This window comes from Coturnix japonica, chromosome 6, assembly GCF_054131305.1.
Source record: "Coturnix japonica strain WE chromosome 6, WE-NBRP24, whole genome shotgun sequence".
NCBI classification, from domain to species: domain Eukaryota; kingdom Metazoa; phylum Chordata; class Aves; order Galliformes; family Phasianidae; genus Coturnix; species Coturnix japonica.
This window is the reverse complement of record NC_140668.1, coordinates 37,465,567-37,482,180: the sequence shown is the minus strand read 5'-3', so window position 1 is coordinate 37,482,180 and position 16,614 is coordinate 37,465,567. Positions and strand designations below refer to the sequence as shown.

At 47.9% G+C, this 16,614-nt stretch overlaps 1 protein-coding gene and 1 long non-coding RNA gene across 3 annotated transcripts in view; one reads left to right on the top strand and one right to left on the bottom strand.

Annotated features, from left to right (window-relative positions):
- Window positions 1–88: 88 nt before the first annotated feature.
- COTL1 (coactosin like F-actin binding protein 1) lies at window positions 89–15,966 on the top strand. Its single transcript, XM_015874116.3, has 4 exons — window positions 89–275; window positions 430–512; window positions 8,510–8,667; window positions 14,599–15,966. Exons 1-4 carry the CDS (start codon window positions 199–201, stop codon window positions 14,707–14,709), a joined length of 429 nt encoding a protein of 142 aa, XP_015729602.1. The 5' UTR covers window positions 89–198; the 3' UTR covers window positions 14,710–15,966.
- The window catches only part of LOC107319371 (uncharacterized), a 38,805-nt gene continuing 32,743 nt past the window's right edge, over window positions 10,553–16,614 (bottom strand). Inside the window, exons 4-6 of one of the 2 annotated variants that reach the window (XR_014947823.1) lie at window positions 13,020–13,111; window positions 11,391–11,496; window positions 10,675–10,759 (exon numbers count right to left, since the gene is read on the bottom strand). This is a non-coding gene — a long non-coding RNA (uncharacterized LOC107319371). Of the gene's footprint in view, window positions 11,497–13,019; window positions 13,112–16,614 lie in introns of both variants that reach the window. The other variant, XR_014947822.1, reaches the window with a different exon arrangement.

The window sequence follows — 16,614 nt, the reverse complement described above, 5'->3', positions numbered from 1 at the left end:
AGGGCCGGCTCAACGCAGCCCATTGGCAGCATCGGAGCGGCGGGGGCGGGCCGGTGTTGGCAGCGGGCTCGGCTCGGCTCGGCTCGGCTCGGTTGGGCTCGGCGCTGCGCTGCGCGGTGCGGTGCGGCTGCAGCAGCGGCGGAGGGCCCCATCTCCGCGCCGCTCCGCGGCCGCCAGCCCGTGTCCCCGAACGTCCCCATGGCCACCAAAATCGACAAGGAGGCGTGCAGGGAGGCGTACAACCTCGTCAGGGACGATGCCACCGAGGTGAACTGGTAGGTGCAGCGCGGTGCCGGCATCTCCTAAACGGCCGCCGATGCTTCTCTATTCCCCGAATCCTCTTCCCTCTTTCCCTCCCTTTCTCCTCTTCTGCCTTCCCGAATGCAGACTTTTAAAGACCATCTCCCTTCTCTTTTCCCCTTCCCAAAGGGTGACGTTTAAATACAACGGCTCTACGATCGTCCCCGGAGACCAAGGGGTAGACTATGAAACCTTTAAGAGGAAATGCACAGGTAAGCTCCATCCCGATGCCTTTGGGGATGAAAGGGAGAAAACTTGGGGGAATTGGGATTGCTGCTGCTTCCCCTGTCCTGCACGGCTGGGTTTCCTGCCTCCTCGGAGCGCAACTCCCTGAAGTCCATAGTCCAGCCACTCCTTTGTTTCACCCCCAGGCTTAAGGTCCTTGGGGCTTTTTCTGCCCTTCTGTACAATTTCTCGTTGCTTCTCCACCACCACCAAGACAAAAGGTTTCATTAGGAAGAGTCCCATTGTTCAGCAAAGCGTGACCTCTTGCCGACGTGCAATAAAACGTTCCCTTTAGGTGCCTACAAATGCACTCAGACAGCTCATTTTGCAATAAATGCATCCTGCATGTCGCATTCCCGCTGCTAACGCAGCCTGGTGGAGAAGGTTGCTCAGGTTTCTTAAGAAGGTGAAATGTGAGCAGTGGTTCTGCCCCAAACAATGCGCTGGGAGCAGTGGGGCTCTGGGTTTAAACATGGCAGCTGATTGTTCTGCTGTTGGATGTGGATTATCAATGGGAGAAACAAAGCCCGGGGAAAACCAATGATGAACAGGCAGACATTTAACTTCACCTGAACGCAACTTTCAGCACCTTTTACAAAGAGCAAGCTTTGATTTTTTTTTGCTCCAAATAACTTCTTGGGGGATATATGGGACAGCTTCTCCCCTGTTGTTTAACAACATCAGTATGAAGCATTTGTGATGAACTGTAGATAATGCTGCTCTACTGCTGGCAAAGCTTCCTCTGTCCTCTAGCTATACAGGCAAGTATTAGGGCTGCCTGTGTTGTTATGTTAGATATCTGTACTGCAGAGGAGTTGGGTGCTGAACAATCTCCCCCTCCTCCAGGTGTGCAGAGCCCTGTGGCACTGCAGGCAGAACCCCACATCCATAGACATGCCAGTGCTTATTCCATGGGTCTTCCCCGCCCCAGGGCTTGGCTGCATTCACTGGGTCAAAGAGAAGGATTTCCAGTGACTTAAATGAGGGCAGGGTTTGGTCAGTCAAAAAATATCCAAAGAGAAAATATGTTGTAGCCTTTGCATTGATCAGAAGGGTTCAGAACGCTCTGCTCTGCTGTTTGCAGAAGGGTCTCACCAGGATTGATGCTCATTTCCAGCTGTTCTTGGGAGCTCTGCAGGGAAGCTTCTCAAAACCAACAATCATCCTTTAGATGATGTCAGAAGAGCTGATGACGTACGTGGCAAAAACTCCCTCCCATCTAGATCTTAGTGTGCATAACTGGGATCAAAAAGAGCTGCCAGCATGCAGGGGGACCCAGGGCTCTGCTTCTGAAGTTCAGCCCAATGTTATCTCAGTGTTGTTTACCTGGAAGGTCAACAGCACCAGCATCAGAGCTGTGTTCTCTGTCTCCTCCTGTGGCCGAGATAACCTCCAATGTCTCAGGACATCTGAGGCTTGCAGAGGAACCTTCCCCATTGATTTCATCTCCTTGTTTCTCAGCAGCTCATATCTTTATTTTGTCTGGACTGATCGTTGATGTTTGGTCTGGAGTGGTCCCCTCTACAGGGAGGTTTCTCATTGTGTCTGCCATAGCATGGGAGTACTTACATGGTGTGGATAAGCAGGAGGAGGGGCTTTGGCAGGGAGCACTTGCTGGCCAGGCTGGGTTGGACGCTTGGAACAACTAATGGAGGCATCCATTACACTTTGGAATATGTCCAGTTTTCTTTTCTTGCCATTGCTTGCATGTGACAAACCTTTAAAAAAACAAGGTATTAAAATGGACAGTCTATGGAAGCTTTGATTTATACCAACAGAGTGGCAGGCTGGCCCCACTACTGGGGCGTCTTTACAAAAAGGGATTTGCACTTGTTTTAGGCATAGGCATAGTATGGGAAGAGCTAAGCAAAGGGTATCCGTGGGGTAGAGGTGGCCCATTAGCCTTTGATGTGCAGCTCAGCCCCTTCCAGCAGCTGGGTTCCCTTCCTTTCGCTCTCTTCTCATGCAGCACCTGGCAGCGCTGCTCCCTGGCAGATGAGAGGCAAGAGGTCATTCCCAAAACCTTTTCTGGAGCACAATAACTGCAGGCCAGGAGAAGCAGGCTCAGGTCCCAGGCTCCTGGCTGAGCACCCAGAAGGAACTTCCTCCACCCACAAATTAAGTGCAGTGCTTGCAGAGGGTGAGACCAGGTTTTGGTGCCTCCATCTGTGCAGCCACCCTTTGTCTGGACCACTATATTGAGAACAGGGCTCACACCAGCCGTTGTAATTTCCTTCCCATCTGGAAGAAAGGTGCCAAATGTTGCAATGAAGAAGAGCTGGTTGGAATATTTTTACTGGAACAAAGTCACTAAGGAAGAGTAGGAAGGGCTGGGAAGAGCTGCTAGATAGGATAGGATTCCCTCCTATTGCTGCATCTCTTCCCTCCTGGTGCTACCTCAGCTCCTTCTATGTATAGAAGGAGCTCTCTATAGGGGAGAAGAGCTGCTACTGATACAAACAGCTTCGGAAAACATGATGAAAGGATTAAAAAAAAAAACAACCCTGACATCAGAATGAACTTCCTTCCTTGTTTCAAATTCCTGTTTTGCCCCCAAAGCCACAAAGCGCTGCAGCTGCCTTGGGTAGAAGCCGAGCATGATTGGGTGGTTGAAGGTGAGAGCGTGAGCTGGAAACGCTCAGCGTGCAAAGTGTCACCAAGTGCTAATGCATGTGGCATTGCACTGAGAGCAAGGCGGCCTGTTGTGCTGGTTTGGAGGACACTCGCCCATGGTGGATATGGTGGATATGGCACTGCTTTAGTCTTCTCTGCCCTCCAATGGCAGCCCAAGAGGTGTGAACACCTCTCCAGCCTTTTCTAAACGAAAGCCATCAGGCTGGTATAAACCACTGACACAGTCAAGTCCTTATTAGGAGATTAGAGGTGGCTGCTGATGGCACTTCCTCCTGCAGTCCTGTGTAATGACCAGCCTACGTGACTGCACCGGCCTTTGGATGACCCAGAGAGTCTGGAGACCATAAGTTGAGGGCATTAATTGCGTCAGGGTCATTAAACGCAGTGTAGACACCCCCCGTGTCTTCTGGCTGAGAGCTGTTTTGGTTGGGTTTAGCAGCACAGATTACCTCGGCACTAAACAAGGGCTTAATTCAGGGCTTTCCATCCTTTTTACTTCACCGTTACAGCTTTTGCCTTTGCAGATGGCTTGGGTCCAGGCGTAGCTTTAATTTGGTGTTCAGTAGTACACGGACATGAGACTTAAGCAAAACGCTGAGCTGGTGAATTTGAAGCCCGAAAGCCAGATAAGAGTTGAAGGTTATTGTACGGAAGGATGTTGAGGCTCCTGGGTTTTATTGTTTCTTAAGTTTCATCATTGGGCTGGTGTTTTGCTGTTGCTGAGAAGAGCAGGATGACTTACAGCCGAGATACCAACGCAAACCACCGGGCAGAAACATCCGCTTCAACGTTCGGGTGCATCAGTAATAGCTGACTACATGGACAGCTGGGTTCACTTCCCATACCACAAAGCAGCAGAGCATTGCATGGCCTCTGTCTGTAGTTTATTTTAATTTCTTTCTTTTCTTTTTTTTTCATCCTGTCATTATGGAGTAGAGAGATGGGAAGGCTGTTTCCTCCGTGCCACATGTGAGCACTTGTTTCTCAATGCATCTCTGACAAAAGAAATAATGAGCCTTTTCTTTGGAAAGCCCCAGTGCAGATAAATAATTGCAGTGACAGCATGAAATGGGATCGTTATTCATGTGTCTGAAAACATCAGACCAAAAACACTCTGTGCATTCAGCGCGAGGAAGAACTGAAAAGACTTTGGGTTGAAATAAATGCCCTATAAAATCGTTCCTGGTTGACACAGAGAATTAGGAAGAAAATAGAAATGGAACTATCTTCTGGTACAAATGTGAGCTGCTCTGGGCTTATGACAGTTTGCCCTGTAAACTTTGGCTGGTATAATTTAGGAGTTAAGATCTGAGAAAGAGATCACCAAGATCCCATTGGCACCTTAGGTTGGAGCTGTAAAAATGCACAAGGGGTGATGAATTCATGCACCCCTCAGGGAAGGAGGCAAAGTTTAGTGCAAGCCACTGCCAGCATCCTGCCCCCACATGGCAGCAGGGCAAAAAAGGGCTGGCACAGGACCGTGTCCTCAGACAGCAATGGCTTATCCCATGGGATGCTGCTGGCTGCACAGCAGAGGAAGCAGGAGGAGCTTCCTCCCCATGCACTTGTGTCTGGGTGCCCCACTCAGCCCCTGTGGGTGCCCCAGAATGTGCTTATGTGGTGCAAGGTGGCATTGCAACAGATATGCACAGACATCGGTACAGGGACAAAAGCAGTGTGCTGAGAGGTCAGGATGGGTTCTATCTGCACATTGGGCACACAGCTGAAAGGGTGGCCAGAGAGGTGGAAAACTGACCAAAATAAGTCCTTCACGCAGCCTGTTGTGCACTGTCAGTAACTCACTGTGGGGAGCACAGAGCTCTTCCCATGGGCTGTGTGTTCTGTATCACCCTGATGGAACAGGCAGGTGAAGCCAGGAGTGTTGCCATTCAGCGCTGCAGGAGGCATTCAAGGCCAGGCTGGATGTGGCTCTGGGCAGCCTGGTCTGCTGGATGGCGACCTTACACATAGCAGAGAGGTTGGAACTGGATGAGCGCTGTGGTCCTTTTCAACCCAGGTCATTCTATGATTGTATGATGAAGTGACAGTGGATTTCCTTCTTGCAGCTGATAGCTTTGACTGATGAGTCAGTGCATTCCAACCCAACGGGGAATTTTTGTGTAGAGCTGAAACAAAGGGTTTGAGCGGATGAGAAAGAGGAGAATGCCATCAAGGAAATCTCTGCAGCTCCGCATCAAGCTTTGTTTACAGCCAAGGGCAGTTTAATCAGTGTTTGGGAAATCCTGCCTCGTAAGGGGCTTGGAGAGAAACAATAACTGAAGTTCATTCAGGCTTTTGTTGTACTTCTAATTGTATAGCCCTTCTGTCTTGCTGTGCAACTGCACTTAAGGGAATGGTGATATCAGTAGGAATTAAGGTCAATTTCTGCTGTGTGTAACTTGTGAGAGCTTCTCAAATAAAGCTGCTATTTCCGTTCTACCCAGATCTATTAATAATATCCTTTAATTGCTTCTCTCTGCCCTGAAATTCATGGCTGAGCGATGAGGAAGGTGGTTGTGTAGAGCTGGGCAGGATTTCCTCTTGCAGAGGAAACTTGTCTGTGATTTGTTGGATTCCCTCCACAGTCAGCAAAATCCCACATGGTGGGGAGGAGGAATATTAACGCCTTGAGGTTCTGAGCAGAGCCAGCACTGATGGCACCGATGGCTCCCAGCTGCAGCGAGGTGATCTGGCAGGGCAGAGCCCATTAACTGTGAAAGAGGAAATCTGGGAGCATAAAAGAACTCCTGCTTTGATCCCGTTATCGCTCTGAACAAGCTTCAGACTCATTGTGAAACTCAACCGCTTCTGCTCAGGGATTTTGATCAGAAGGGTCTCATAACCAGGCTGAGCCAGTGCTAAGACAGCCCGCATCTGTCCTTGTTGTCCTGATAGGAAAGGAGACAGGCTGATTGCTGAGGGCTCAGGTTCACTTTCCTTTGTGGCTTCATCTGCATCTGCTGAATTGCTCCTTGAGACTGGCGTGCTGAGTTAAAGCATTGTGTGTTGGAAGTCTGTATTGAATAGACTGGAATCCTGCCTCAAGCAGGGCAGTGACTCAGAGCCCACCTGCAGCTGCTCATTAAACTTACTGGGCCTTAACACCACGAGGTAGTTGTTCAGACACCTAGTCCAGGTGTTCTGATAACCCACATGGAACTGCTGGGTTTGGCTCTGGGTGCTGCCATTAATCGAGCTGCTTTAGGACAGGATAAGAAACTGCACTGAGAAGCAAATCCTGCTGCTTCCAGTGATCCCTGGGTTCATACTGACAGACAGATCCCCGATAACATCCTTCCTATGTTACAGTGAGAAAGCACTGCAAGAATGGATTCTTCCCATTCATCCTCCATTTCCATTATCTTTATTATAAAGGAGTAGATTCCAAAGCAGGCTTCAGACTCTATAACAGCCTTTGGTAGAAGGAGCAGGGATCAAAAACCTCCACACTCAAAGTGGAAAGTGATCAGTCCACAAGAAGGGCTGTGACACAGTTACAGAGCTGCAGGGGACAGGACTTGGTGACATTAAAGTGCCTTCCAGCACTGGGTTCCCATAGGAGCCCCAGTACAATTCATAGCAAAGCGTGGCCTCCTTTCCCATCAGATCTGGGAAAACAAAGTCTTTTTTTCCATAGAACTGTTAATAGTAACGTTTGGGGATTTACTGCCTCTCTTCACCTTGGGTATTTCCTGGCTGTCGGTTCATTTACGGCTCTGATCAATCTGTCAAGAGGATTTACTGTCAGGAGCAGGAGTCTCACTGTAGGTTTGTTGTACTTGCCCGTAATAGGGTTTCTGAAAGGGAAGTTTTGTTTGCCTGCTCTGTCTGTGCACATGGCTCTTCTAGTCTGCCAGAAGATCCATCTGAGTAAGATCTCTCTTTTCCTTCATTTCAAATCCAAGATCTTTGAGGAGTTTGTCTGTGAGGCTCCATCAGGCTCACACAGCCCTATGTACGTTTTCCAGCTTTCCCTGGTAGTCCTCTGTCAGTGGCAAAGAACAGGGAGAGAACAAAACAGGAGAACACAGGTGTTTGGGTCCTTATAGACTTTAAAACTTGACAGCTGGTGTTTAAGAATCTCAGATCTGTCAGCTTTCAGAGAACATTCCTTTTCTTTCCCCATAGCAGCTCATCTGGGGATGAGCAATTCCCAGCTGCTTCTCCCCATTCCCTGAAGCTTCCAGAGCTCTCCTGGCCCTTCCCGGTGCTGACCCAAGGGATGGGATTTTGGCATGTGTCACTGCACTTGCAGTCCGTGCTCTCACCTGGCAGTAGTCGAGACAGCGAGTACCTACAAAACACATTGAACAGGTCACGAGTGTAACCAGAATGAGCGCGATTCTTCTCAAAGAGCAAGTCTGCTCTTCTATTTTGAGTCATCTCACTTCATTAAAAAGGTCTTGAGCGCCCTGTAACAGATGCAGTAGCTATGATTAGATATATTCCACGATTGCACAACTGTCCATCTGCTCTGCTTCTCTGCACAGTCCTGGGTAAGGATCCAGCATCCTGCGTGCCAATGAGGCTGGGATAGGATGGATGGTGTCACGTGCTTACCAAGTGTCTGTTATCATGCAGGAGTCCAGCAGTCTCAGTGGATGAGCTGCTACACAATGGAAGTACAAACTTCCAGACAAAGAGTGTACAAGGTTTTTACACACAGAGCCAGACTAAATAACTCTCACCTGGCCTGATATGGCAGAAACTGGCTGCAAAGCAAAGATCAGAACGTTTTTTAAATCCAAGGCCTTCCTCTACAGGGCTTGGGAAAGAGTAGGAAAGCACATCTGGGGAAGCAGTTCCAGATTTGCTTTAGCTCCTTCTTCTTTCTCCCCTCCTCTTTTTCTTTCAAGCTCGTACTCCAAGTGAGCCAGAAATACCGCTGAAGGGAAAGCAGGAAAAGGATGAGAATTGCACAGTGGCCAATTTCTGGGTGCATTTTATAAAACGTGATCCTAATCTGGCTATCCTCTAAGAGACGGGCTGGGAAATCACTTTCTTCTCTTTTTGACCAGTGACCTATGAATGTTCTGGCTGAATGTATAACTTGGGTCAGCTCTGGGCTGGATGTGTAACCAGACTGAGCTCTGTGCTCTCAGACTGTTGACTGTATGTTAGCCATTTCCAAACTCATCAGCATGGGCCTTGTTGGCAAAACCAGATTCCCCCCAGTCCTTCTTTGCCAGCAAAGGACACGTGAGCAGAGCCCCTGCATTGCCCTGTTAGTCCAGTACGGTGTTATCATAGTGCAGTATCCGTGCTCTGACTTGGTCTTTAATCTGTGAGCAATATGGAGGGGGATGTTTCTAATTTTAATCACCTTATTTCCATTCCTTTGTCCCTCCAGATGATGTTCGATTGTTTGGCTTTGTCCGATTCACCACCGGTGATGCCATGAGCAAGAGAGTCAAGTTTGCCCTCATCACTTGGATTGGAGAGGATGTCAGCGGACTGCAGAGAGCCAAAACCGGGACTGATAAGACTCTGGTCAAAGAAGTAGTACAGGTAACACTTGTCAGCCATTTCTCACTGCTTTTAGCTCTGCCAGCATCAGCAGGAGGTGAGAGAGGGGGAAACTCTGCACAATGAATTCATGGACACAATCAAATGGAGTCTAAGGTCCATAGCAGTATCAATTAACCAACAGCTTTTAATAGCTAACTAGGTTTCTGTTTGGCTGTGGGCATATCAGGGTAGAAGAGAAATGTGCTTGGTGCACACCTCAGAAGGACAAGAAGAAAAGAAACATGAACAACATAACAAAAGCTTCTGAAAGAACAGCCATGCAGAGGGGCCTATTCTGAAATGGAACATGAACGATTCATGCAATAGTCAATAAGACTGAGATTTTGAGAAGATGTTTAGACAATTTATTCCTGTTGGGTTGAGTAGCGTTCCCAAATTCTGTTCTAAGATCTGTCTGGGTCTGCTGTGTTATCACTTGCAATTCCACTCCTTTAATGTTTGATTAGTAAATTGCGTGAGTTAAGAATCCAGTGCAACATGAACCATCCCTGGCTGCTTGTGAGGAGGCTTCTTTGTACAGCAGATAAAAGCTTCCAGTTCTGTGATCTATGGGAGAGACTGGCTGGGATTACAGAACAACACATCTCCAGTTGGAGAAGTGAAACTCGAAGGGCGTTTGCCATCTTGTAACATTTGCAAAAGCTAACTGTGGCTTTTTATCCACGACCAAAGCACCACTGTGAGAGGAGCCTGCTTTATATGCTCTGATATGTTGTAGAAGCATTGATGAGCTGCGGCTGGGCTCTGCTCAAAGCTGAACGAAAGCCAGCAAACATTGTTCTTCCACCAAAAGGCTCAAAGGGAAAGAGCCTGAACACCACCCAGCAAGCAAAACCCACAGCACTGCATCTGTAGGACGAGGAGAGTTCACACATGGTGATTATTAACCCCAGAAGCACCTGCTGGAAGGAAAACCTGAGGGATATTAACTGTTGAAGAGTAAATTAGGGGCTCATGAGCAAAAGGATGCGATGTTACAAAGCAAGGAGAGGAACGGGGTTGCCCTTGCTTTTGTATTCCTCCCCTGGATGGGGGAGCAGGTGTGCTGTCCGTGGAGGATGCTGGTATCCATGCAGATACCACCTGAACAGAAAGACTCTGGGCATAATTTCTGCTTGACTACAAAGGAGACCATCCAAAGCTGATCTTAAACTCACCTTTTATGTTCCTGGCAGCAAGGATGTCTCTGCCTTTTGCCTTCTTTATGTGCACAATGCCCATTCAGCATTAGTACAGCAGACTCTCTCTGCTCCAAGGACTGTTGTTCTGAGCTCCTTTATCCCAGTGACTTGGGAGACACAGGCAGGTTGGCCTGAGCCCAGAATTCAGGGCTGCTTTTAGCTGCTCAGTGTGGTTATCAGCGTCTGCTAACACAAGGTGCAATTGAGCCATAAAAATTCCTGCAAGGTCCAATCTGTGGGTTTAAGTCCAGGAGAGTCAGGCCTCCCAGTAAACAGCCTCATTCGCTCTGGGGAGAGGCAAAGGGATAAGATTGCGGTGCTTTCCTTTGAGTAAATACAAGCCCAGGCCCCGTGGTTGCAGAGCTGGGTTGGGATGGAAAGGCTGAAGAACTGAAAGCAGGACTTTGTTTCTCTGAGTGCTGCTTCCTCTCCACGAACTTGTTTCCCTTCACGTCTGCACTTCCTACCAGCAGATTTTAACCCTTCATTAGGCAGCGTGGAGCTCTTTTTCCTGATGGGACTGACTTCCCCTGCAGAGCTGTTTGAGTAAAGGGGCTGACCAACCTTTGTCAGTTTGCCTTCCATAATATTTGACTCCTCTCTGTTTTCTCCAGCAATCCGGCCCCCACAAAATCATGTGCTCTATTATTTACATAAATCACATTCAAAGTAAAACAGTTCCATTTCTGTGAGCAAATATTCATGGCATTTTATTCATTATTATTTTTTGTGAGGAATTTGCCCGACTTTAGTGATGCCAAGTTTGCTGAATTCCTGCTCTGGAGCTCATTGTCAGATCTTTGCTGCCTGTTTCTCTTTCCTCCTGGGCTCTTCACTGCACTGATGCTGCTCCGCCATGATGAAGGACCCACTTACAGGGTTCTTTTGCACTAAGGGCAGATAGACCATATCTAACTCCATGTATGTGCACTGAGTTTCTCATGTTAGTACAGTGACATAAACAGAAAATGATTTAATTGTTTTGTTTCGTTTTTTACAATCAGAAAATCAAATTCATATGTGGGAATGCTGGGAAGGCAAACTGAATCATTCTTTTTGACAGTTTTTCCTCTTCTGGTTTATTGTAATGACCACACCAAGTGGAGATGGATGTACAAGAACTCCTACTCCTGGTCTAGAGAAGGTGGTGACTTTATAAGTAACAGAAGTAACTCCTTTAAGCAGCTTCCCATCACCCCACATCTGAAACACAGCCCTCTGACTTCCCCAGTGGGATGCAGAACGAGTACAAAGAATTTGCACATCAGCTGAAATGCAGTTTCCATTGCTGTGAGATGTGTTTGCCAGAGGTTAGAGCTGGCTTTTCCCCGTGGCTGGAAATGATGTGTGTAAAAGTTGGCAAGGATGTAAAGTAGAAGAGTTTTGCTGATGGCTTGGACTCCTGTATCTGACTGCAGCACCAGGTTGGGTGCAGCCAGAGTGGAGGGCAGTGGAGCTGTACTGCAGTGCATGTAACCTTGTGGCTCTCCTTGCACTTGGAAGAGCCCTGCTAGAACATACCTTGTCTGAAGCAATTTCTCGTTTTCTTACATGACCTCAGGTCTAGGACTCACACCATGATGGAAAAGAAACATGGACAATGTCAGCTCCTCTGAAGCAGTACCTTCTGCATGGAAAACAAGATGTCCAATAGATGGGAGCAGTGACATTAAGCAGAGTAGATCTGAGGGTTTTGAACATCAGCGTAGGCCACAGCGAGGAAGCTGCTTGACTACTTGGCACCATTCCTCACTTCTAAGAACCCCTGTGTCTATAGACGATACAAGGATTTTCCTCCTGGCTGCAGACTTACCCATGCTGGGATTTATAATGGCCTTTGCAGATCTTTTTGGTACAGTATCTGCACCAGGCAGATTTTAGGGCCCCATATGCTAAACATTCAGAGACTGGATTAGGCAGAAAATCTACTCCACCCTTTTGTTTTCCACTTTAAAATTGTCTGGAAGAGAAAGGCTGAACAGACCTTGCTGCACAAATTTCACACCTGCCATGGAGGGATGCAGGCTCTGCTTTTGTGCCCTGGCCTGCATGGTCAGAGCCCTTTCTCTCCACAGTGGCACATGTGGATGTCACTGCAGACTTCATTGCTGAGCTGTAACCCTATGCTACTCAGGCACAAAGGAAAGCAAGTGCTAGGCTGGTATATTGAAGAGCCACATGTAAATCGCACTTTTTATGTCACGTTCAATGATTTAAGAGGCAAAGCATAGTGCTGTGGTTACTGGCATGTTGTGCGAGTGATAAATGGTGTCATTGTTTCAGTTATCTGCAGGCTGCTGGTGACTGGTGTGAACACAAAGGCTGGGATTCACATGCAGGGCTTGCTGTGGTTGTAAAAAGCTTGGGGGGTAGGGGAGGGAGAAAAGGAAGTAGAGGAGGTGAAATGAAGATGCTTGTCAGCAAAAGAAGGGCTCAGGCATCACAGTTATGCACCATGCCTTAGGCAGCTACAAGTACTCCGCAATTCACTTGAGAGGCATTAGATAATGGCATGTGTGAGGGAACAGACACCACGGACTTTCCCCACCCCTAAGAGAAAGAAGCTCTTAAGGGCATAAGGGACAGTCTGGTGGCAGAGCAGAAAGCTGACTGAAGTCGATGCTGGCATTGCTGCTAGCTACTCAAAGCTCCAGTCTTTTCTTGTGCTTTGTCGGAGCCAGTTTGCTGTGATCAGTTATTTATAACCGCGGATGACAGTCACGACAAATAGGGACCATTGCCTGGTTCAGCTAACATCAGACCCAATTAAATCAGATGGGAGTTGTTTTTTATTCTGGCATTTTCAGCAGGGACAAAAAAAAGCCACAAACCAGAAGAGTGAACTCTGGTTAAGATTGCCCTTGGCTGGGAAGCGCTGCTGTTCACCTTAAGTGTTTGGTCTCTAATCTGAGAGCCACAGTCACCTTGCCCTAATGGTACAGTAGTCACCAGATGCTTTCAACAGTCTTAGAACATGTACGTGCTTCCCTTCATCTTATGATGTGTGCCCTGAACAAACCTTTACAAAGCTGAGCCTGAGAGCTCAGACAGTTCAGAGCAATGAGAGAGGCTGTGGCTGGAGAAAGGTCAAGCATGATCCCAGAATCAGGAGTGCTAGGCAGTATTATGATTGCTAGGCAGTAAACTCACCCCAGGCACCTTCTCCCTTGAGGCCAGGCTTGATAGGATGCTGTGGTTGGGGAGAGCCAGTGTGTGAAGAACCAAAGGAGCCCCTACAGCACCTGCCAATAGAAAGAAATACACTTGTGTTATTTATAGCAGTGACCCAGATTGCTCGGTGAGGGCACAAATCTGGCACAAGAAGTGGCCCCATCAGCTAAGAGGATATTGAAGAGTGGCTGGGAATATAACCCATCTGGCCAACTGCTGGGGGGAAACTGTTCTAACCCGGTGTGGTGTCCTGGTGGCTCTGACATGAAATAGTGGCTGACACCCATAGGGCATCACCCAGGAATCATCTGGGTGTCCAGTTGAGAAGTGTCCAGTGTCTGAGTAATCATAATTGCTGGTGCCTATAATGTAGCTCCCCTCTGGTCATGCACGAGTGGACTTGCAGCCTCATTTCAGATAGAGCTTAATTCTGCAGACCAGGCATTGAAGGAAACCCTCCCTGCTTTATAATATTTGTTTTTTCATGGAACCCTTCTCAGAAAGGTTATGGGCCTGACTCAGTTGTCACTGCAGCCACGTAGTCCCATACACAATTTTTTTTCCCCCTAAATAAACGCTTTATTTCCCATTTCTCCTGAGCTCTGCTAAGACATGGATGAGTGCCTGTGACACCAGGAAAGCCAGAATAGGCTGAAGCAAAGCAGACAAGGCTCCTCCTGGCTGCTCTCAGCCTTTTTTTGTTGTTTTTTTTTTTTCCTAAGCAACCCTTCAGTAGTGAGGATTTCCTATGGTGTGAAACAGGATCAGTGCAGCATGGGCTCTATTGGGGAGGGAGCTGTTGTGCTCTCCCTTCCATTCTTCCACAGCTTGAAAGAGGTGCTGGGGCTCTTTCAAACAGCACCCCCTTGTTTACCCATCTGCAATCCCAAACAGAGGCCTCAAGATGAGACCAAATAAAGAGCTCTCTTATGTCTGAGAGTCTGAAACCAATTAGAAACTCTCTCTGCTATAGGCACTGTGCAGTCCTGGTCACAGAGATCCATTCTGAGAAAGGTTTTCTCTGTTCCCAGCCTCACGTAGCAGCATGCTGCCTAGGGCTTGCCTGTCTCACATTGTTATAAAGAGCCTTCAAACAGCCAGCGAGCTGCCCTGCGGTACACAGTGCATTAACAGAGCGTGTCCTTAAAGGTCACCTGGGATCATTAGACCACAGAGCACTCCAGAGCCTATTAACAAAGCCTTTCTAGGACAGTATCTTGGTTTTGGTCATGATGTGAATTAGATAGTTCAAAGGAGAGGGCAGTAAATCTACCGAAGTAGACTTATATGCTCCGGGTACCATCTGCACGCTGCTCTGCCTTTAGTCAAAGCATCCTCCCTCCATCTGGGGGTATGGCACAGTGTTAAGTCACAGAATTGTAGAATGGCTTAGATTAGAAGGGACCTTACAGATCACTGAGCTCCAAGCCCTTGCCATGGGCTGGCTGCCCAGGGCCCATGCAGCCCGGCCTCCAACACCTCCAGGCATGGGGCTTCTTTATACAAGCCCTTGGACAAGCGTCCTCTATTTAACAGGCTTTTTCTTTACCTCTTGCAGAACTTTGCCAAAGAATTTGTGATCAGCGACCACAAAGAGCTGGATGAGGACTACATCAAGAATGAGCTGAAGAAGGCCGGGGGGGCTAATTATGATGCACAGACTGAGTAACCACAGGAACCTCCTGGCACCAACACCCGGATCTCCAAGGGAGGGGAAAGGCACAGCAAACTAACACAGCTGAGAGATGAGGCAGCTGAGCCCCCAGCTTTCTGTGTGCACACCTCACAACTCCCTTTCTCTGAACACAGCGGACTTCTATTTTCCATTCCATCTCATCAAACATTCCTCTCTGGGATTCTGTTCCCCTCCCACCCCCCTATTTTTTTTAACTCATAACTCTTTCCATGTTCTTGCATCTGTTGAATTTAGGTTTTGCTCTGCTTTGGTCCATATTCAGCACTGTGTTTGTAGCAGCTTGCCATCCTGTCCCCCTTCATCTGCACGCGTGTGTGTACGTATTATTTAGTTGGGCTCAACCTCTGAAGGGAGAAAGTTCTGGGGGAGTTGTGATCATTGATTCTTTTCTTTGTCTTTTCTATTTGGTTCTCACTGACACTTTTGGGAGTGATATTTCTGTCTGATCCAGGTTCAGGTCAACACGAGTTGAGTGCACTCCAACTTTGGTTAAATTGTCTGAGCTTCAACATCCAGCTCAGGAGTGATCTAACAGCTTAAAAAACCAAGCGAACCAAACAGCAAACCTTCATCTCTTAATAAATGGGAATAAATTTGCCTTAAACGCTGCTTGACAGTTGCTATGCTACGTGCTACATCTCTACCCCTCCCTCTTAAAAATAAGATCCAATGCGATCCGAACGTGGGGGTTTTGTTCTTTTTTGGAAGTATCATGGCACAGTAAATCGGGGGGTGGGGGTCTTAGAAACGTCTGGACATTTGTTCGCTATTTTGTGTACTTTGGTCTCTGGGTTTGTATTGACTTTCCAAACGTTGGGGCTCAGGAGGTGAAACTGAAACGTGTAGATTTTCCTTTTGAACGTCTGCATAAATGGCAGCCGCTGAATCCTCACAGCCTTCTCTGCCCGTGAGCCCATCTTTGCAACTCAACCCAACAGCCTCAGCGATGTGGGGCCGCAGGCAGTGCCCCCTGCACTGTGACCGAGGGATGGAGCACGGAGCTCTGTCCCAGCCGGGCTGAGACACCCAGCAGCGCAGGCTCAGAGGTGACCTGGGCACAGTTTGTTTGGTACCAAACTGTTGGTCTGGGGGTTTCTCTGTATGGTTTTCTTTCTTTTATTCCATCAAAGGTAATGATCCCCGGAATCACGTGTAGGGGAAAACTGTTGTACTGAGGCTTGGAAGTCAGCGCTATAAACCCATTATGGAAATAAATGTTTTTCAAGAACAGTTCTCAGAGGCTCTGTTGTTATTCTACCTTCCCTGCAACAACCCTCTATTTAGGAGCTCCCTTAATCCTTGCTGTAAGGCTCTGAGCTCTTGCACTCTCGGTGCTATTGGGAGAATTAAACACTGGCTTAAATGTAAAATGATCCCGGTACCTACAGCCCTTGACTGCTCTGAAAGCAAAGAGGTGACCACGGTGCATCTGACACTGCTGTTCAGCAGCTCTGTGGCTACATTTCCAGCACCAAAATGCCAAGTGGGAATTGTAATCAGGTCAAAGAGAATTTCACACCCATGTAAAATAACCATAAAGAGCTCAGGAGCAGATCTGGGAGCAAGAATGACACTTTTAGAGTGAAGCTGGGAAGTTTCCTGCACAGGGTTTACATGGGGCATTACCATTCTGCTACCAGCCTTATTGAATTTTGCACTGAAAGGAGGGAAATAATGGCTATTTTAACAGGGCCGACAGCAAAGAGAAGCAGAACGAAAGGGTGAGAGATTTGCAGGGAGCCTGAGACATTCAGAGGCTTTGCCTCATTGCTTTAGTGGCCACAACAAACTTTTATATGACAGACTGTGGGGTACATCTGAGAATCTCTACCCATGTTGGGGCCCACACCCAGGGCACTCCTGCATGATAACCATCCC